The sequence below is a fragment of the Dichomitus squalens genome (assembly GCF_000275845.1).
Source record: "Dichomitus squalens LYAD-421 SS1 unplaced genomic scaffold DICSQscaffold_5, whole genome shotgun sequence".
Classification (NCBI taxonomy): Eukaryota; Fungi; Basidiomycota; class Agaricomycetes; order Polyporales; family Polyporaceae; genus Dichomitus; species Dichomitus squalens.
This window is the reverse complement of record NW_006766887.1, coordinates 615,548-635,099: the sequence shown is the minus strand read 5'-3', so window position 1 is coordinate 635,099 and position 19,552 is coordinate 615,548. Positions and strand designations below refer to the sequence as shown.

At 56.7% G+C, this 19,552-nt stretch overlaps 7 protein-coding genes across 7 annotated transcripts; 6 read left to right on the top strand and 1 right to left on the bottom strand.

Annotated features, from left to right (window-relative positions):
• Window positions 1-16: 16 nt before the first annotated feature.
• On the top strand, window positions 17-277 carry DICSQDRAFT_13406 (uncharacterized protein; the record flags this gene model as incomplete). The annotated part of the gene is made up of 1 exon (XM_007362918.1): window positions 17-277. A coding segment is annotated over one exon (261 nt), but the record flags the coding sequence as incomplete, so codon positions are not given.
• Window positions 278-370: 93 nt separating this feature from the next.
• On the top strand, window positions 371-562 carry DICSQDRAFT_11333 (RNA-directed DNA polymerase; the record flags this gene model as incomplete). Its single annotated transcript, XM_007362917.1, has 1 exon — window positions 371-562. A coding segment is annotated over one exon (192 nt), but the record flags the coding sequence as incomplete, so codon positions are not given.
• A 3,469-nt stretch (window positions 563-4,031) lies between these two features.
• Window positions 4,032-5,694, bottom strand: DICSQDRAFT_153270 (uncharacterized protein; the record flags this gene model as incomplete). Its single annotated transcript, XM_007362916.1, has 5 exons — window positions 4,032-4,467; window positions 4,524-4,984; window positions 5,049-5,199; window positions 5,256-5,425; window positions 5,536-5,694. 5 exons carry the CDS (start codon window positions 5,692-5,694, stop codon window positions 4,032-4,034), a joined length of 1,377 nt encoding a protein of 458 aa, XP_007362978.1.
• Window positions 5,695-6,531: 837 nt separating this feature from the next.
• On the top strand, window positions 6,532-9,954 carry DICSQDRAFT_53291 (uncharacterized protein; the record flags this gene model as incomplete). The annotated part of the gene is made up of 13 exons (XM_007362915.1): window positions 6,532-6,629; window positions 6,689-6,765; window positions 6,834-6,861; window positions 6,913-7,222; window positions 7,351-7,583; window positions 7,632-7,893; window positions 7,950-8,052; window positions 8,181-8,272; window positions 8,329-8,419; window positions 8,479-8,721; window positions 8,776-8,981; window positions 9,046-9,174; window positions 9,232-9,954. 13 exons carry the CDS (start codon window positions 6,532-6,534, stop codon window positions 9,952-9,954), a joined length of 2,595 nt encoding a protein of 864 aa, XP_007362977.1.
• Window positions 9,955-10,542: 588 nt separating this feature from the next.
• Window positions 10,543-12,826, top strand: DICSQDRAFT_100867 (uncharacterized protein; the record flags this gene model as incomplete). The annotated part of the gene is made up of 8 exons (XM_007362914.1): window positions 10,543-10,809; window positions 10,883-10,951; window positions 11,008-11,274; window positions 11,351-11,597; window positions 11,654-11,787; window positions 11,843-12,319; window positions 12,372-12,524; window positions 12,578-12,826. The coding sequence occupies 8 exons, from the start codon at window positions 10,543-10,545 to the stop codon at window positions 12,719-12,721; spliced, it is 1,758 nt and encodes a 585-aa protein (XP_007362976.1). The 3' UTR covers window positions 12,722-12,826.
• Window positions 12,827-13,254: 428 nt separating this feature from the next.
• DICSQDRAFT_167340 (uncharacterized protein) lies at window positions 13,255-16,128 on the top strand (the record flags this gene model as incomplete). Its single annotated transcript, XM_007362913.1, has 4 exons — window positions 13,255-14,831; window positions 14,887-15,823; window positions 15,883-15,910; window positions 15,962-16,128. The coding sequence occupies 4 exons, from the start codon at window positions 13,255-13,257 to the stop codon at window positions 16,126-16,128; spliced, it is 2,709 nt and encodes a 902-aa protein (XP_007362975.1).
• A 489-nt stretch (window positions 16,129-16,617) lies between these two features.
• On the top strand, window positions 16,618-18,363 carry DICSQDRAFT_100861 (uncharacterized protein). The gene is made up of 2 exons (XM_007362912.1): window positions 16,618-17,021; window positions 17,084-18,363. Exons 1-2 carry the CDS (start codon window positions 16,624-16,626, stop codon window positions 18,105-18,107), a joined length of 1,422 nt encoding a protein of 473 aa, XP_007362974.1. The 5' UTR covers window positions 16,618-16,623; the 3' UTR covers window positions 18,108-18,363.
• The last annotated feature ends 1,189 nt before the right edge of the window (window positions 18,364-19,552 follow it).

Genomic DNA, 19,552 nt, shown 5'->3' with positions numbered 1-19,552 from the left:
GGTCTGGGACCTGACAGCCTGGTATAAACCACGGCGGTCGGACACTGCTGACATCGTTGACTCCCTAGGCAACCCAATCCTCACCCCCGAGGATCTACGCGACAACGCCGGCCCGACCTTCCATTCTGCGGAAGGTCGGCCCGTAGACCTCACCATCGTCGACTCTATGCCGGCTCTCCCGGCCCGCGATTGGCCGCCCTTCTCCCGTCAAGAGCTCCTCGACGCTCTCCACGCCACCAACTCCCGGTCCGCCCCCGGCTGGGACCACATCACGTGGAAATTCCTCAAGTGGGTCCTCGCCACCCGTACTAAAGGTCATGAGGCCATCCTCATTGGCTTTGTCCACCTCTTCAACGCGATCTTTTCACACGGCGTCTGGCCGGCACCTTTCCGCCGTGCCGTCTCCGTCCTTCTCCCTAAACCGAACAAGACTGATTACACACTTTTGAAATCTTACAGGCCCATCGTTCTCCTCTCCACTATTGCCAAGTGGATGGAGAAAGTGGTAAACAATCGTTTCACTTTTGATGCTCACTCACACGGCATACTCCACCCCCTCCAGTTCGGCTCCACGTGGCAATGCAGCACCACTGATGCCGTAGCCTCCGTCGTCAACCACATCCACGGCAGCTGGCGCAAGAAGATGGTCACTACCCTCCTTGCCTTCGACGTCTCCCAATTCTTCCCGTCCGTCAACCACGACCTCCTCCTCGCCCTCTGCACTCGACAGGGTTACGCGCCTGCCTTCACCACATGGCTCCGCGCCTATCTCGCCCCCCGCACCACGTCTTTCCAGCTCGGTTCCCTTTCCTCCCCTGAGTTTCTCACACCCCCCGTCGGCCTTGGCCAAGGGTCGTGCCTTTCCCCCACCTTCTCCGGTGTCACTGCTGCCCCACTACTTTACGCTCTCTACTCCCTATTCCGTACTCACTCCGGACAATACAGACACTCTTACGCACACCTCTACGTCGACGACGGCAACATCCTCGTCTCTTCTCCCTCCATCTCTCAAAACCTCACCCTCATTCACGATCTCTTTCTCTTTGCCGAATCCCTCCTCACCCGTCTTGGTTTCATCCTCGAGCATGACAAAACCGATCTCATTCATTTCATCTCCCCCAACAATGCCTCACAACGACCCTACGTCGATTCTCCACTCGTTCTCAACCGCGGTCCCTATTCGCTTGCCAACCCTCTACGCCCTCAGCCTGTCGTTCGCATCCTCGGATACTTCCTCGACTCCACCCTGTCCTGGAAGCAGCACATCTCCTTCTGGGCGAACCGTGCCTCGTCCACTGCCATCGCCACCCGCATGCTCGGCTCGTCGCTCCGGGGCTTGTCCCCGTTGCAACGCCGCCGGCTCTACGTCTCCTGTGTCCTTCCTGTCCTTACGTACGGTTGCCAGATCTGGTACCGCCCGAAGGGTGCCAAGCATCTGGTCAAGCCCCTTAGTGTAGCTCAGAACATTTCTCTTCGCTGGATCACTGGCGCCTTCCGAACGACCCCGGTTGGCGCCCTTCATGCTCTCTCTGGGGTTCTCCCCGTTTCTATTTACTGCGCAAAACTCCAACAGTCTTACCGTCTCCGCATACACACTTTACGCTCCTCCCACCCCGTTAAAGCCCTCTTCCCCTCGCTCTATCACGTCCACAGCACCATTCCCACCTTCTCTTTTTACCCCCCTCTTCTTCCCCCCCGCGCTCCGGTCTTCCGGTCCGGCCTTGGTGCCGTTTCCTCCCTCCCTGCGCGTCCCAAGTTCCTTCCGCTCCCTCCCAACTTTCCCACCCCTCTTGCTTCCTTCCACCACAGCGTCACCCATGACTTCGACCCACTCGACCCGCTCTGTCGCCCCGGTGATCGCCTCATCAACTGCTTCCCAGACCGCATCACCCTCTACCTCGACCACCCGCCCAAAGCCTCCGAGGCCTTCCCGGAATGGCTCGACTCCATCCTCCGCCCCCGCATCTCCTCCGCTCACTGCGACCCCGACACGCTCGTCATCTACACCGACGGCAGCGCCTCGGACCGCACCCGCATCCGCCCCACCACTGCCTCCTTCGCCGCATACTTCCCCGGTGACACACTCCTTCACCAGCACGCCGCCCCCGCCGGCTCTGGTTTCTCTTATACGGCTGAACTTACCGCTCTCCGCGACGCCATCGTCTACGCTGGGACTACGGTTCAGCCTCACATCTTTGTCTTCACAGACTCCTCCTCCGCAGCCTCTGGACTCTTCCATGTCCGTGATGGATCCCCTCTCCACCTTGAGGTATCCGCCACTCTCTACGACTGGCTCTCGGCCTCTGCCGATCACCACATCACCATCTCTTGGTGCCCTTCACACGTTGGCATCGACGGCAACGAAGCTGCTGACAAGCTCGCCCACGCCCTCCTCGATGACATCACTGCGACCATCGACGAGTTCCCCGACACGTGGCTCGACCGCTTCCCTCCCGCGACCGCCGAACGCCTCGCCCAGACCCACTACTCCACCGCCAAGCACTCCGTCCGGACTGATGCCTGGGACGCGTTCCAGACGCTCTCGCTCCTTCCGGACGGGGAAACCCCGGACCCCTCTTTTTTCGGCCACGACTATGTCATGTCGAAGGCCACTACCACGTTCCTTCCCAATCTCACGGGGTCCATCATCAGACGCATGGGCAACCTCTCCATCACTTCCTACGCACGTACCGTCCGCGCAATCACCGGCCACGGTCCCTCCGGCGCGTATCGCGCCCGCTTTCGCCCCAAGGCAGGGGAACCCACACTTTGCACGTGTGGTTTCTCTGAACCTCCTCCCCTACAATCACACTACCACATCGCGTTTGAGTGCCCCGCGTACTACCGCGGCAACTTCGCACCCGCTCACCTCCTCGAGCTCGACCCTTTCCCCCTCATCCGGGCCTTCCTTCAAGTTAACCCCACGGCTTTCACGTTTGATGACCTCCCAGTCGCCCTCGACGACGCTGCGCCCGACGAGCTTCCCCTCCCCCTCAGCCAGGCCATCAAGCGCCTCGCCGAGCTCTCCCTCCGTCACGAGGCCCTTTCCCGGCGCCTTTGGCGTGACTTCCCCCTCACGTGCCGCCAAGATGACCGCGCGGCCATCGCCGCGCAGTTCCTTGAGCACGCGCACATTCGCCCTTTGCCCCGGGCGCTCCTCCCCCTACTGGACTTCGGTCACGAGTCCCTCCTCCCCCAGCGCTGCCGGCACGACCGGCGGTGCCTACTTGCGCGAGGCCACAAGTACGCCCCGTTCCGGATGCGGCCGGACGGACGGAAAGCCCGCAAGCTCCTACGACCGGATGGGCGACTATCCCGGTCTTATCCCCTCACTGTCACCGAACTAGCCGGGCGGATAGTTTGGCGACACTTCATTCCCCCCCCCTCGTCGTCGTCCTCCTCCTCGACGGCGACCACTCTTGTTACGGATGGGGACGGCGACTCCGGGTCGCCGTTGGCAGATATGGTGTGAGCGGGTAGGTGCGGGTCCTTACTCCACACGCTGACTTCGGTCGTGGTCCGAGCACGCTGGTGCAAGTCTTAAGTGACGCGCTGGGTGGAAATGCCAAACAATCTCGGATAAGACGCTTACTTACATACCTACAGTACTGTGTAGCTATGTTTGGTATAAGACAAGATAATAATAATAATAATAATAAAAAAGCTAGCACAGGCAGTGCATTGTTGCCACAACTTTACTTATTTGCCACACAATACACGCCTTCGCGCACAATGATCGCACGAGAGGCACAAATACCATGCAGTCCGTTCTCTCCGTGAGGCAACCTACCATGACCGACCGGCACTCCCGGGCGAGAAGTTTAGTCTCCACCGTAGCAACGACCGTGACTTGTCTGCTGGAACTGTGTCCGACGACGAGTACAATGGGTTCGTATGTGAAGTTCTTTCCCACAGAAGGCGGGCAGAAGAGAGTGATGGAGAAGAGGCGGCAACATAGAACCCCACTGCAACATGGATCGCATCTAGTCGAGTTCAGATGCCCGGTGATGACACGCCCGATACGCTTTCATCTACTCGTCCCATTGGACAAGCACATATTCTTCCCGCCAAGTCGTTCCTGCCACTTCGTGCACAGCACAGTCTTTCTCACAGGAGAAGATCATGCAGGTGCCCCATTCCATCTCTCTTCGTCCATATGCATCCTGCCCCTTCAGTACCTTCAGCACTTCCGCCCGTCGTTCCTCGTCTGTCATGGTCGCCTGGGCATCGTTCGGGCCTGACCGGAGTACGTTGATCAAGTTCGGCATCAACTGACATTCGAAAACCCGTCGAGACTTGCAGTGCGGGCACGCGGGGAGTGATTCCGGGGTGTAGGTCCGTTTGCGTGGGGGCGTCACCATGAAGCTGGCCTTGGTGACAGGCAGGGGCGGTGCGGGAGGAAGAGGAAAGAGCATGTCAAAAACCTTGTCGCTTGCGTATGGGAGCGGAGTGCCCTTCAGTTCATACCTGTCGTTCGACGATGTTTAATCGAATGTGGCAGGTGGAGGCCCTGGAGAACCTACCGCAGGCACTGTTCCCCCTCGTATGACACTCGCTTGCTAAATCGTTCGAACGCATGGTCGACTTCCATAGAGTTCTCGTACCCCTCACCGCCCCATCCACCATCCTTGGGTGCCCTCTCGCTGTCTTCATCGACGATCGCCCCCGCGGGCCCCTTGAGTTTCGGTGTGGGAGGTAGATACTCGGAGACAGTGGACAGATACTGCGCCGAATACGCTGGGGCGTCCTTCCACGGGGAATCTTCCAATGCCACTGACTGGACAGCTGCTGCCAGCGCGTCGTCGTCGCCGTCGTCGTCGTCTTCGCTGTTACTCTCGGAGCTATGAGGCGATCCGTCGCGCTCGGAGATCTGATTCTGCGGGGAGTCGACTGTAGAGCTTTCCGAGGAAGGCATAGGATCAGAGCCGCCGAAAATTTGAGAGCCTAACCCGAATGGTGTGGGTGGAGCGGATGATGCGCCCAGCTGCAGCACGTCTTTTAGTATTCCCTGGCCTAGGTGAGTACATCGCGACGACAGAGGCACTAACAGCGAAAGGGTTGCTCTTTGCCTGAGCTTTCTGAGCTAGAGCTTCTGCAGCAGCTTTCCCTTGCTGGGCTTCCTTTTTCAGGCGAGCCTGCTTCCTTTCGAGCTTTTCAGCGTACTTTTTGTTGTAGCGCAGCTCCCGCCATGCTCGGATGCTACGGGAGACGATCAACCGAGCTGTCCCCCGTGCAGCTCGGGACGGGACACGCACCTCCCTTCCTTGCGTTGACAGTTGCTATTCGCACAGCCCCAAACGAAGAGTGCCCTGTCGTTCGGGCTGTCCTCCAAGGGACACCAGATTTGAACGAGTAGCTCCATCGGCCGAGAGCAATTGTTGCAAGTCGCTTGGGTGAGCGGAGGGTGAGGTGCAGCAAGGAACGTCTGCGGGCGGAATGGACCCAAGACGACGTTCACGATAGAGGGTGAACGTAACATGAGATCGATATCAATACACGACAAGTACATGCAGGAGAAGCGAAGGCGCATCGTACAGGATGACCACCTATTCGCGATACAGTGGGGTCTGAGAGGTCGGCGACGGAGTCCACGGGGCCGTCTGGGATGCCCAGCTGAACGGCGGTCTCAACGTCTGCCGCTTCCAACTCCTCGTCCGAGTCTGACCATGTGTCGTCGACGTCTGGGTGAGGCATTGCGTGTCGGATGACCTGGAAGCAGTGCAGAAGAGTCAGGATGAGTACGATCGAGAAGGGAGGCGAAGAAAAGTTTGGAAGGTCAGAAAAGCATGAATGGTATAGTTTTAAAGGAATCGTCAATGACTGCTGCGGCGGAGAAGCTCGTTCGCAACATTTCAGACTCGTCATCTAGAACGTTCATCTTGTAAAGTAGGGACGGAAACGGAGACTTACAACGGAGGATAGTGAGTCGCTTTGAGGAAAGGAGAAAGAGGTCAATCGGCCGGGGGAGTGAGTGAGGAAAAATCGCAAACGGAGCCAGCTGCCAAATCAGGCTGGAACCAAACACAGGACAATTGCCGGCCCGAGCAGTCGGCCCTGAGGGCGGTGTTGCGTGCACAGCGGTAAATACTTGGGGCGAGAGGTATATTGTGGCAAGTGCCACCAAGTTGTGTACTCTTGCAGAGTGCCCAAGAGGTTACACAGAGTGCCCAAGAGGTTACATCAGGTTCTCGTGTAAAAAGGCAACGAGATGCTGCTGCGCTAGAGGCACCTCATCGCCTTCACGACAGCTGTTCGACCTGCACCTACACGGGACAGCCGGGCGAGCCACACTGAGCGATTACAGGCCCAGACGAGTCTTTGTGGGCTCGTGCGGGGCACAGAGTACATTGTGGGTCAGCTTGGACGGCGAAATGAGCGGGGGGCGTGTGGGATGTTCATGGCCGGGTCGGAGGGGATCTTGCCGAGAAAGAAGGTTCGGGGTGTCATCTCCCAGGCCATCATATATCGTTCTCCTCTCCCGCGCTTCCCTCTCCTGTTACCGCCCCCATGTCCATGTCTTCGGACTCACCTATGCTCCCCCCTCCAGACCTTTCTCCTAAGGAGCCGGTCAATGGCGAGAAGAAGCGTAAGCGAGGGGCAACCCGTCTTTCCTGTGCAGAGTGTCGCAGGTGCGTTTGATCCAGCGTCTAGCTCCTATCCCGGAGCCCTTAACTCTCTTACCCGACAGATTGAAGTTGCGCTGCGACCGTGCCGTCCCCTGCTCATCCTGCGTCAAGCGAGGTTGTGCTGCAATATGCCCAGACGGTTCGTCTCTTCCATCCCACATACCCTCTTCCGGTCTTGATCGGCCCCCCGTGCCTGTCCACCCATAGGCTCTCTCACCACTGGCAAGGGCAATCGGTATATATCTACCCTCTGTACTGCTCCCTCTCTTACGACGTTCTCACTCAGCGCACCCAGATTCGTCCTTGCCTCGACCCAGGACCTCCACGAGAAGATTAATCAGCTCGCAAACCGCGTACGAGAGCTCGAAGACGCTCTTCGCGCATCCCATACCCTTCATTCCATGGAGCCGCATCCCCTCCTGTCCGACGACCTCTTGCGAATCAAGGCACCTATCCAAAGGGAGAACCTCATCAATACCGGTACCTCCAATGGCAATGCGGAGGAACCAGGAGCCGACGTCGTCGATTCTTTCGGTTCTCTAGCTATAAGTGATACTGGCCGCACCAACTATTTCGGCCAAGCTACTAGCTCGTGGGTGAGTCCAGCCCGCCCTTTGTGCGCACGCATTGCTCATGATCCGACTATCGCATCCCAGTATTTCTTGACGGTCCGTGAGAACTGCCTCTCTCAATGACTCGATGACTGACAGGTCATCGGGTGTAGAACGAGGAGAACAATGATGACGATCGCGATCAACGATCAGCCAACCTGCGCAAACTGCTTTCTCCGGAGGTCCTCTCCCTCAGTGGCCTTTTCCCTATCGCACCTAGCCTTCCGCTCACCCTAGACGCTGAAACTTTGCGGATAGAGCGGCTACGTAGCTTATTTTGGTATTTACCCCCAGTCGACGAAGCCACTGAGTTGCAGAAAATCTACTACCAACACGCCGCGTGGATGTAAGTCATTTCTCCCACTATGAGTACTACTCTCACCTCATCGTCTAGGTACAACCCAGTATCGCCGGCTCAGTTCCATGAAACAGCTTTCAATCAATTCTACAATCCCAATATTTCCCCACAGATGGACGATCCGCTCATGTCCCATCAGTTGGCGCTTTTATTCATGGTGCTCGCTATCGGGAGCCTGATGGACATCAAGCGACCGGCGTACAACATTGAAGCCGAGAAATACCACCAGCTTTCCCGAGCAGCGCTTTTCCAGAGCCCCATATTCGAAGAGCCAACTCTCGCTGCGGTTCAAACTTTGGTGAGTCTAGCTTGATAGTTGCGGGCGATAGTCTCTTATCGCAAAGTGGTCCACAGTATTTGATGGCGTTCTATCTTTTCTTGAGTGAGCGTCACGGGAGCGGTGTCGGCTCGCGCTGGGCTTTCATGGGTCTCGCGGTCAAGTTAGGTGTTAGCGTGAGTAACTCAGTTGGTATGGTGCCTTGAGTATTGACATATCTTGATGTGTCTTCAGATGGGATTACGTGAGTGCTACACCCTTTCTGGTTCATTCAAGACCCTGGCTTCTCATACTCATATGCACGTTAGACCGGGATGCTGGTAGGTGGAAGGTCGACGAAGCTGAGATTCAGAGGCGCCGGGAGAGCTTCTGGGAACTGTATTCATATGATCTCCTCCAGGTCTGTATCCGTATCATTCGCTTCTGAGGGAAGAAGGCTGACGGTGTTGGTTACAGTCGTTCACCCTCGGACGTCCGCCGTCCTTCACGCTAGTTCATATCGATTGCAAAAAACCGTATACAGAGGATCCTTGTAACGACGAGACATGTGAGTCATTGTCATTTTCTTTGCTTCGGTTGTCAGGTGGCTCAATCGCATCCATGCAGTCCACTGGTGGAAGCACAGGTTCACGTCAGAGTGTATGAATCTCGTATATGACCAGGCTTTCGGGGCGAAGACTCCAACATATGGCACGGTTCTCCAGCTCGACCGCAAGCTGCGCGGTTTCACCGTGCCTCCCTCGCTTCAAATTGCTGGGTTTGGTAACTCCGAGTCTCGTGTTGGGCAATACTACGAGAGTGTGCCTCTTATCCTACAGCGTCACCTCGTCCTTGCGATCCGGGAATCCAGTGCGTATGACGCCGTGAGGCTCAGCCAATATCAGCTGATCAAACTTATCATAGACCTCTTGTACATGCATCGCGGCTTCTTTGCTCGGGCAATCAGTGATCATCCCAAGGATCCTCTCGGAAGCCCGTACGGAGGTTCTTTCATTGCCGCCTATAGGAGCGCTGGGTCACTCGTTGCCCTCGTGCGCAACATTCATTCACAGCTGAAGGAGCTCACCGAGCGAATGTGGTTCCTCTGGACGCATCTCTTCTCATGTTCGGTGAGCAATATGCGAGCTCTCCGATATTTGCTGCAGTCACTCAAGGTTAACATTACAAACGCAGATCATCTTGGGGTCCATTGTCACTCGGTGCCCGTCGATGAGCTTGGCGCCTTCTGCTCTCATACAATTGGATTCAGCTTGCGACCTGTTCTCCAAGACAGCCAAGTTCTTCCACGCAGAGAAGGTGCTGGTGAGTGTTCCGATCCATGTCGGAGATTGTCTGGGAGCCTTACTGGCGGTGTTACAGGGAATCATGCTCAGACTTCACGACAAGGCCCACGCTAGTCTAGCTGCCTATCGCAACACGCCGCCTACGCGGGCGGGCACATTCTCCGAACCATCAACGCCTGCGGACGATGACGACGAGCTCACCATTCTCGGAGGCAGAACACGATTGGTCGAGCAGAAGGAGAAGTCGATGTCTCCGCAGATCACGGATCGATCGCCTACATCCATGAATCCAGTCGTGCCCCTGCCCCTCAAGCAACCAGACGAACAGTCCGTCCACCCATACGTCCTTCAGTACCTACGCACTTTTGTTCCTTCCCCACCGAACGGAACATCATCTCTTGGCGCCGGGTCCAGCCACTCTCTCTCATCGCAGCCGGCGGGAATACAGAATGGCGTCCCGGTCTCGCCCACCCACTACCAACCACATCAGACCCACAACATGCAAAATTTGCAGCCGATATCAACGTCCTTTGCTAGCCCTGACGCGTTCCAGCATCAGCAGCAGCCCCAGCAACAACAGCAGTTGCCTGGCCTGCAGATGGAGGGCCTACAGCCGATGTTTCCGCAGTACTTCCCTGTGTTCGACTACGGGCATGTGGGTGGTGGAGGGGCTTCGGAAATGTTTGCGACGTCGCCAGTGCCCATGGATGGCGACTATGGTGGTGGGAGGTCGTATTCCCCCGAGAACACGATGCAGACGGCATGGTCAGACTTCGTGGCGCAGATGGGGATGCAATGATACCTGTTGACGAGCGAAGCGATGTACGGAGGCTAAGAGATATGATACCAGTTGACATGCAGAGTTCTGTCTTCGTGTATTTGTACGTGAATCTGGTGCGATCGCTGCTCTTGATAGGGTCGGACTTGTGCACTTTCTTCTGTTCGATAGTTAGGATAGTATAATGATAGAAGACAGCCTCTAGCTACGCGCGTGCTGGCCATTACACAGAACATCTAGAACGGTCAGTACAAGAAGTGTTAGTGTATGTATAGCAGTTGTTCCATTGCGAGACGCAAGTATTTGCTTTTGTTCATACGTAGCATCCTGAGTATCTAGCACTCGTAGCGGCGGTCTGAGGTTTCTGGCTTTGGTCTTGTTGACATTGTAAGACTTGCGACGAGACTGTGTTTACAGGCAGAGTGCTAGCGCTGCGGGTACTAGCTGAGGAAGCGCCAAGAGGGGTGCCTGGCGGGAAGCCATGTCCATGACCGCCGTACATACTTACTTGGTACCGACCACCGCCTCGACCTCCACGTTCCCCTCAGCTTGCGCCTCCACAGTCTCTCGTCGTACGTACTCATCCGTACCCAGCAACAGCCTACAATTATGGACGCCTTCGAAGACGAAAATCCTTTTGAATCTGAACCAGAGCGTGTCCAGTCCGATGGCTCCTCCTCCCGAGAGAACATCTCGGGCGTGTCGTCTCCCGACATCAATACTCAGCCTGGACAAATTTCATCACCACCAACATCCCCTTCCAAGAGGAACACTTTCCCTTCTCTAGGTTCCCACAGGCAGCCGCAGGCGTACAAGAGCGACTTCTGCTGCGGCAGAGATCACTGGCTCCATTCGGGCGAGGACGTGGAGATTCTGGTCAGTTTCTCGATGCGCCACCACCATGAGCTTTCTGACCAATGCGCCCGACTACCTGCTTTCCTCGTTGTAGATCACGGACGCACTCAAGACTTCTGCGAACTCGTCTTCTCCTTATATCACATACGTCATTCGAGCGGGGGTAAGCACGTTGGCATCAGTGGTAGTGGTATCGTCTGAACTCAGGGCATTCCGCAGAGCGCAGAAGCGCATCATAGATATTCCGAGTTTGAGTCGCTGCGCAACAACCTCGTGAAGCTCTACCCTACGCTCATTATACCCCCGATACCCTCCAAGCAGACCATAGGTGATTATGCTGTCAAGCAGGCCAAGGCGAAGGAGGATGCCGCAATGATTGCACGGAGGAAACGTATGCTCCAGACCTTCCTCAACCGTGTCGCGCGCCACCCTATCCTGTCGAACGAGCACGTCTTTCACCGTTTCTTGGACGGCGAAGTGTCGTGGGTGAGTAATTTATCCTCATTGATTGGGGGTGGCCACAAGAACCACACCTGACCCCGCGGATGCTAATGTGTCCTAGACGGAAGTATTGAACTCGCCCCCGATATCGTTGCTACCGAAGAATATTCTGAAGGCACCCTCGCATAACCCCACTGACCAGAGTGCGTCGCCGGCATATGCTGCTCTGCCCAACCCTTCCGCGGCACACCCCTTGCGAAGGCCCGACCAAAGATTCTTGGACTCGGAAGTGTTCACAAACAAGTTCGCTGCGCATCTGAGTGGGCCGATGGAGAAGGTTACAAGGCGAACGATGAAGAGGTGGTCGGGTTGGTTTTCTGATACTTTGTCGATGGCGATTTACTGAACCTAGTCGGACGTGCAGATTATGCCCAAGACCATGCGGAGCTCGGTGCAACCCTGAACGGTTTCAGCCTGAACGAGACTGGCCAGCTGTCTACGGCGATTGAGAAGACGGGTCAGGCTGTCGATGCGACTTACATGTCTACGACGAAATTGGTAGGTCATATCCATCGTACGTATTTTTGCAAGCATTGACATATAGGACATGTAGCTTCAGGAGTTCGAACAGAACTGGGCGGAACCTCTGCACGAGTACAGCCAATTCGCGTCCATCATCAAGAAACTGCTACAGTACCGACATCAGAAACATGTGCAGTATGAGATGACTCAAGAAGCTTTGGAGACAAAGCGCGAACAGTTGGAGGACCTCGAAAAGAGCGAGAGAGAGGCACGGAGACTAGAAGAGGCCTTGAGTCAGGGGCGCCCCAGTACGCTTCGTGCCTCTTACTCGCACGGTGAGGGGGAGCTTGGGGAGGAGGGTCGACCGGCGACGGACGAGAACGAGGCGCGGCGAGAGGAAGAATCGGTGTACTTGCCGCCACATCCAGGACCGAACCCTGTGAAGCGGAGGGCGCCGGGTATGGGTCTCCTGAACGCGTTGAGCTACACGCTGCATGGGATGATGGACGTGGACCCGGAGACTGCTCGTCGGAACTCGATCACCAAGACGCGGGAGTCGATTTCCCAGGTAAGCGGGCGTTCGAAACGAGAACTGTGATGGTTGCTGACGCAAGAGGCAGTTGGAAGACGCGCTGCACTTGTCGGCGCAGGATCTGAAATACTCAAGTTCGACGATACAAGCGGATCTGGACCGATTCCAGCGGCAAAAGGTAGCGGACTTGCGGGAGATGGCGATCAGCATGGCTCGGAGCCATCGAGACTGGTGCAAGAAGGTAAGAGGACAGCAGTCGGGAAAGCGGAGTGCGACTCTGACGTTAGAGAACAGAACTTGGAAGCATGGGAGGAGGCCAAGGCAGAGATTGACAAGATACCGGACCATCCGAACCGGCTGCCGGAGGAGGAGGGTCTAGGAACGAATGGGGCCGCGGGACACGGCAGAAGGGACTCGATGGCAACGATCAACGGTTAGTAAAGCGTAATGTTTGAATGTGAAGTCTGGGATGGACGGGATTTGGATCGCACTTTTCCCAGAGGACGATTGTTAGAGTACATGGTGTTAGCTTGAATATACGCTTAATGACTGGCGATTGCGTTGTGATGGCAGCGGTGATTGGCCAGAGACGGAAGCAAATGGGGGCGTTCGCGGGGGACACGTTGGGCGGGCGATCAGGGCTGAGGCGTTGGCGGGCGTGGCGTAATACTTATGGCATGCGGAGCCCACTCAGACGGCGGGCGGGGATGAGAGGACAGGCGGGTGCTGGGAGCTGGCCACTGTGGGAGGCCTCCGAGCCGTGGGCATCGGGGCACTTGCGACGCGCGAGCGGCTCCGGGGAGTGGTTGCTTGTACTTACTTACTCTCCCGCTTGGATGCAAGTCCCTCCTCCTCCTCCTCCTCCTCCTCCTCCTCCTCCTCCTCCTCCTCGTCGCACACTTCTCCTCCACCCCCTCGCACCCGCTGCTGGATGCTAGCTCCCGCACCGTCCCGCACTCCCCGTGTTCACCATGGCTACCACCCTAGAGCCGCCCTCGATCTCCCTCCTCCGCTCCAAGTCTAGCTTCAGCTCTCTCTCAGACTCTGCTTCTCTCCATAATGAAGCCGACCACTCCGCCCCTCCACGCTTCCCCCACACCCGTGCTCAGCTCGCCGCCATCGCCCGTCTCTACAAGCCAGACGCATTCATCGGAGATACCGACGGCGACCAGAGCATCAGCTCCTCCCTCATCGCCCGCGTCGTGAGCCTTCTTGACGCCGAGCGCGAGGAGGAGCTCAAGAGCCTTCTCAAGGACATGTTTGGCCCCATCAGCGATGAAGAGGTGCGTCCTACATCGTTCTGGCCCTTCGCTGCCACACCGCGCTCACCCCCGGCGTTCGACGTTCTCCAGCTCGAGCAACATGTCCTCGACCTCATGCACAAGCATAGAGACGACATAGACAACGTCCCCTTCCTCTTCTTGACTCCTACTCGTCGACCAATCTCTCGGCCTTCTTCCCGTGCTTCCACCCACTCCGCTCGTCTCATCCCAAACCGTCCTGATACGCCCAACTCCGCTCCTAGTTCCCCTCTGGCTATGATTTTCCGCAGGCCTCATACCCCCCTCTCTTCTCCCCTTGGTCCCATAGGCCCACAGCCGTCTTCTTATATCTCTGGTCGCAGCGAGTCTCCGGGCGCGTCTCCCATCATCACTCATGCTCAGTTCGCCGTCAGCCTCCCGTCTTCTCCCATGCTGTCCCCCCGCCTGCTCAACGCCAAGGCTTCAGAGTTCAAACCGATCCCTCGTCCTCTTTCTGCAGCCTCCTCCAACCCAGGCTCGCTAGCCGCCCTCCGCGGTGAAACTCCTTCCCCGGACTTGTGGGCTCCGCCCTCCCGGCCGACCTCCAAGCTCGCTATTGCTGCTCCGTTGACTCCTGACAGCACTCTTCTTCACAGGGCCGGTACTCCCAACTCGTCTTTGCGCTCTTCTATGCGTCCTGATGAAGAAGATGACGATCCCTTCGACCCCTTCGCTGCTCGATCTATCCCCCGGTCGTTCCACCCAGGCGCCCCCGACGACTTGCTATGGGGTCATTCTCCCATGTCTAGTCCGTCCATATCTGCGGACGATTCGCCATTTCCTCAGATCTTTGGGAGCAATCTGGACCACAACGGATCATCCCATGAACCATCCTCGCGGCAGAGCCAGGACGATGACATGGACCCTGAGATGGCTGCCATGCTCACCGATGGTATGACACCGTTCGATGTCCTGAGCTCAGTCTTCGGTGCTACCCTCGCACCGTCCGAGCTTGAAGAAGCTCTGGCCACAAATGGCTATGACTTCGAGCGTGCTATGTCCTGGCTGATTGACCGTTCGGCCACGAGCCATCCTGGTCCAGCTCAGCCCAGGATACAGTCGGTCGGCAACCGAGTCATGCTTGTCCAGCGCGACGGTCACGGCGTGCGGGGAGGCAGGGCAGCATTCCACGGTCCTCAAGGCCGCAATGGAGGTCGATTTGTGAACGGTCGGCCTGTCCAGGGTGGGAACCGTGTATGCAGATACTTCCTTGCGGGAGAGTGTTTGCGGGCGGATTGTCGGTTCAGGTCGGTTCATCTCTGTGATACTCAACGGCGCGCACCACTGAATGGCTGCCTTTAGTCATGACTTGGAGCGAGCGCTCTGTCGATTCTGGCTCCGGGGTACATGCGCCAAGGGAGAAAATTGCGAGTTTTTGCATCACCTTCCGCAAGACATAGACCTCCAGGGCTTGGGCCATGCTATGTCACGCGTGGACATTCATGGCGGACAGTCTGAGCAAAAACAAAGTGCCTCCCTCGACGACTTTCCGAGTCTCAGTCACGCGGCTTCCTCCGGCAGAGACAATGGAACTAGGCGTGGCGCGTACGGCTTCGGTCGCGGAGAAGGTGGTTATGACCCGGGCCGCACCCGGTTCGCTGCGGCGGTCAAGAAGCCAGCTGCGAACGTCCAGACGCAGATTCCCAAGGACCCTGCCACCTTGGCAGCACGCAGAGAGGCCATGGGCAGCTCTGCAGAGCCATTGCACCCCAACACTGCTATCGTGGCGCCCAAACCATCGCCCAGAATCAAGCTCAGACCGCCGACCCTACTGCCTACATTGCCCACGGGAGAGTCGGTGAACAAGCTGTACATGGCGTACCGCTCAAGGGCTCTTCGTCTTGGGGCTGCACGCAACGCCTGTCTCTCGCGCGCCGCTGACGCTTGGAGGCGTGGGGACGGGGCGGCTGCGAAGCGTTTCAGTCGTGAGGGGCACGACCTGAATGCTAAAATGGCGGCTGAGATGGTTGAGGCCGCAGGCAAGCTGGTTAGGGAGCGTGCAAGAGTGGTCGAACAAGCTGTTCGTAGCCGTGACGCGGGCTGGTCGGACGATCCGGGTGACAGGACGGCTCGTGGCCGCATCTGCGGCGCCGGACTAGGTGTTTGTCTCGGTATCGCCAGCCAGTCGGTTGGCGGAGACACCAAGATGACGCCGGAGGAACGCACGGAGTCCATGCTCGATCTGCATGGCCTGCATTCCGCAGAAGCCACGGAAGTATTGGAAGAATTCCTGCTCGCGGTAAGACAATAGTCTTTCAGCGGTCGTGTCCTTGTGCTGAACGATTACATGATCCGTAGCTTGAGAGAGAGCACTTCTATGGTCTGGGTGAGTGTTTCGTCGTTTCATAGCGTGCTCGTCGTGCTGAGATTTCCATAGCATATCTTGTCGTCGGAGAAGAAAAGCACACGGGCACTCAAGATCCTGCTCGTGGCGCCTCCAGGGCGCGGCTTGCCACTGGCGTTCGCGAGTGGTTGCACATGTGGGGTTACCCCTGGAGCGAAAGGGACGGTGTCATCTGTGTAGATCCTCTCACGCATCAGTGAGATCAGTGGTTGATTGGAATCATTATGGATGGAAACAAAGAAAGGATTTAGTGTACGTTACGACGACAGATGTGGGGGCGGAGAAGGCAGTGGATGAGGAGGTAGGATATGTATGCACTAGACTACATGGGATTGTTTTGCTGTCTGTTTCATTGTACATATATATGAGCTAGTCATCGTTATAGCCAACAATGTGGAAGGTCGGGGACAGAGCTGACGTTGATATTCAACAGCCGCATTGATGGTGACCGCCACGCGGTGGAGCGAGGATGGCGGCGTGGCACTTTGCAACCACCGCTCATGATCTGCAACTAACACAGATCAATCCCGTCGGTTACCAACTCGTCGTCGCTGCGCCTCGGCACGCTTTCCTGTCCGTCTCACAGCCTCGCGGGTCCGGCCTGTGTCCCGACGCACAGTTCTCCATTCCTATTCAGTTCTCATAACGTTACGACCACTCACGACTATTGTTCGGTCTTCCTCTCCCTTACCACTATGGCCAATCTTCCCTCTGATGAACCCCAGATCATCCTCAACTCGGACACCACTCGCCCAATGTCAATAGACTTGAGTCTCGAGCTCGAGCGACAGCTCGAGGCCGAGTCCCTTCCCAACTCGCCAAATCCGCCGCGGCCACAGTCACTCGATACCAACGTCCTTGCCAACATTGTTACCCAACTTCGTCTGTCCTTGGCTGAGATCACGAAGGAACGCGATACCCTTGCTGAGAAGGTGACTGAGGCGCAAACAAGAGAAGAAGGCATGCGGGAGACCCTGGAGCACGTCACAGACAAGTGTATCCGAATGGAGAACGAACTCGAGGTCGTCGCAGACCAGTTGAGGGAGAGCAAAGAGACAATTGTGATGCTGAGGGGTAAGGTCGAGGAGAGCAGGTACGTTGAGGAACATCATTGGTACCATTCCCGTCTTCTGATCTGCGACGTTTGGGGGGCAGACGCGCTTTGATGCGCCTTCAGACCGAGAAGCGGATGAGCGTGGCTTCTAATCTGACCCTCGACTTATCAAGGCCACCTCCCACGCAGACCTCCCTCAGTGGCCCCCCTTCGTCTAAACGTGCGTCCTTCGCGCCGTTGACCGGATCTCCTGCTGGGCGCGGGGGCTACAATCACCGCCGCATCTCCTCAGTCTCCGACTCAGCATTCCTGCTGACCGGCCCACCCAACGGAGAACCCTCGACGTGGCCCCCACCGTCACCTATGTCTCAATACATACCGGAGGTTCCGGAGTCCAACCCCACTGACCGCCCTGGCAACAACCGGCGCATGTCACTGCTCTTTGGGCGGGGCGCTGCAACGCCACCCGAACCTCCGTCGACCGACACCGACGTCGTGGAGCTCCGTACACAGCTTCGAACCATGCAGCGGCAGCTGGATGACACGAAACGCGACCTCATCGAGTCTCAAGAGGCTCGCGAAGCCTCCGAGCAATGCGTCCGCGCCTTGCGTACCTTCATATCGGAGAACAACGTCGGCGTGGCGTCTGCCTTGAGGACGGGTAGCCCTGCCGCAGCTCCTACGACTCCCTCACATTCGAAGCAGGGAAGCACAGCTTCGAGGTGGGGTTTCAGGTTGTGGACTACCTCGGATGCGGATTCTCCCAAATCCGCCACGCCTGCTCTCACTCCCATCTCCATGCAAGCTCCTGAGCCGGGATCGGCAGTCTCGAGCCACAGTCAGGCTATCCCTCGGAAGTTCGGCGGGCTCTTCAACGCGAAGACAAGCATTCCTTCGAACGCTTCGCCTCGGCCTTCCTATGACCCTCTCCACCAGGAGCCCATGTTTAACGGCTCAGATACCTCCTCGATGGCCGATTCCACGGGGCCGGTAAGTCCCGTATCGGAAGTGCCGAGAACCAGTGTGGGAAAGCTTGATGGGAAGCCAATAACATCTGGAGGCGATGAAGTGGAAATAACATCATTGGACCATGGTCAGGACATTCCTGTAGCGTCGACAGCTTAGTTTGTTTTTGCCATCTCTTATGGATTTGTGATATACAGCAGGTGTTGTCTGATCCCTACGAGGGATAGATATCTGGTACAGCTGGTTTCAGCGCGCTTGTCGTGAGAGCGCCGCGTCGCGTCTCGTGTATTTGCCCGTTTTCCCCCTCCTAAGCGCCCCCCATAGGATCTTTGGACGGCAATATCTCATTGACTGCGCAATGTATGGACACCTCATTCTTGCATATTCTGGCTCAGGAATATGGCGCGCAGGGCAGGGCATGGTACTGAACTTAATTTGCGTCTGCCCTTCCAGCTCCCTCGGACAGTGCTGTTGACTGGATGGCAGATGTTGTTGTGGCGACTTGGCGCATAGACTCGGGTCGATGTTCGGCAACAACCCCGTAGGCGAGCGGCAAGGAGCTGAAAGGAAAGAGAGAGGTAGAGAGGGATAAATATAGCAAGAAACTCGATGAGGGCAGAGCGGAGGTCGGCATGAGGGCACAAGACCTACAAAAGCTAGCCTTCACGCAGACAGCAACAGACTAGTCTCAATGATCAAGTTATATATTAGCACTTGAGGGGAGGTACAACACTATGGTCACTCACCTAGTTTGAATGACCAAGAGGTCGAGATGGGGACTAAGGAGCGCTTAAGGGGGTCCTTATATACTAGAGGGGCTGCTTGCAACCCAAGACAAAGGCGCAAGAGCGAGGCAGGAAACATGACAAAGGGGGAACAAAGGGTGGGGTGGAAAAGGCAAGAGCATGATGATCACGGGAGCAGAGCATGCTGGTGTGGGAACATATCTACAGTGTCTGTCACAGTTTTCTCGTGCCACGTGACCTGGAGGTCATGTGTACTAGGACAGACGCTCACCTTGACTGTGGACAACTCGTATCGGAAAGTGAAGGGGCCAGAATTGAACCCCAGACCTCATGACGGTCAGGAGCGCCCATCCTCACTTATCGGCAGGTGACTGATGTGACAGCAGGAGTGCTTACTCATTGGAAGGGGTCCGGACTCGGCACAACTCAGGTATTAGTTGTAAGGTCACCATGAGGCAGATCAGGGGGTAGGACATGAGGTCGAGAACTCTGACCAAACAATGGTCAATAGGTACCTGGTCTGTGCACCATTGTATTAGTATATATAGTAGGGAGTCTGAGGCAGGGAACCTCAGACTTGATCTTCTTGTCGATCCCCCATCTCCTCTGTAGGTAGCTAGCAGCCCTACCTTCTTCTGCCCCTTCTAGTTTAGGAAATTCACATCTTTGCATCATTCCTTGCTGTGTTACTTGTGGTTGCTTCGCTTTCAGCACCAACCCCTTCACCAGTAAGCTTTGTCTTTGTTTATCTGGTGGCACAGCTCGTTGGCTGTGACATTAGATCAAGTCTCTTACCCATCCCCTCCGTGAAGTGTCTCAACCACTTGCGGACCAGATCTCTTCTCCCAGGAGTTTTTT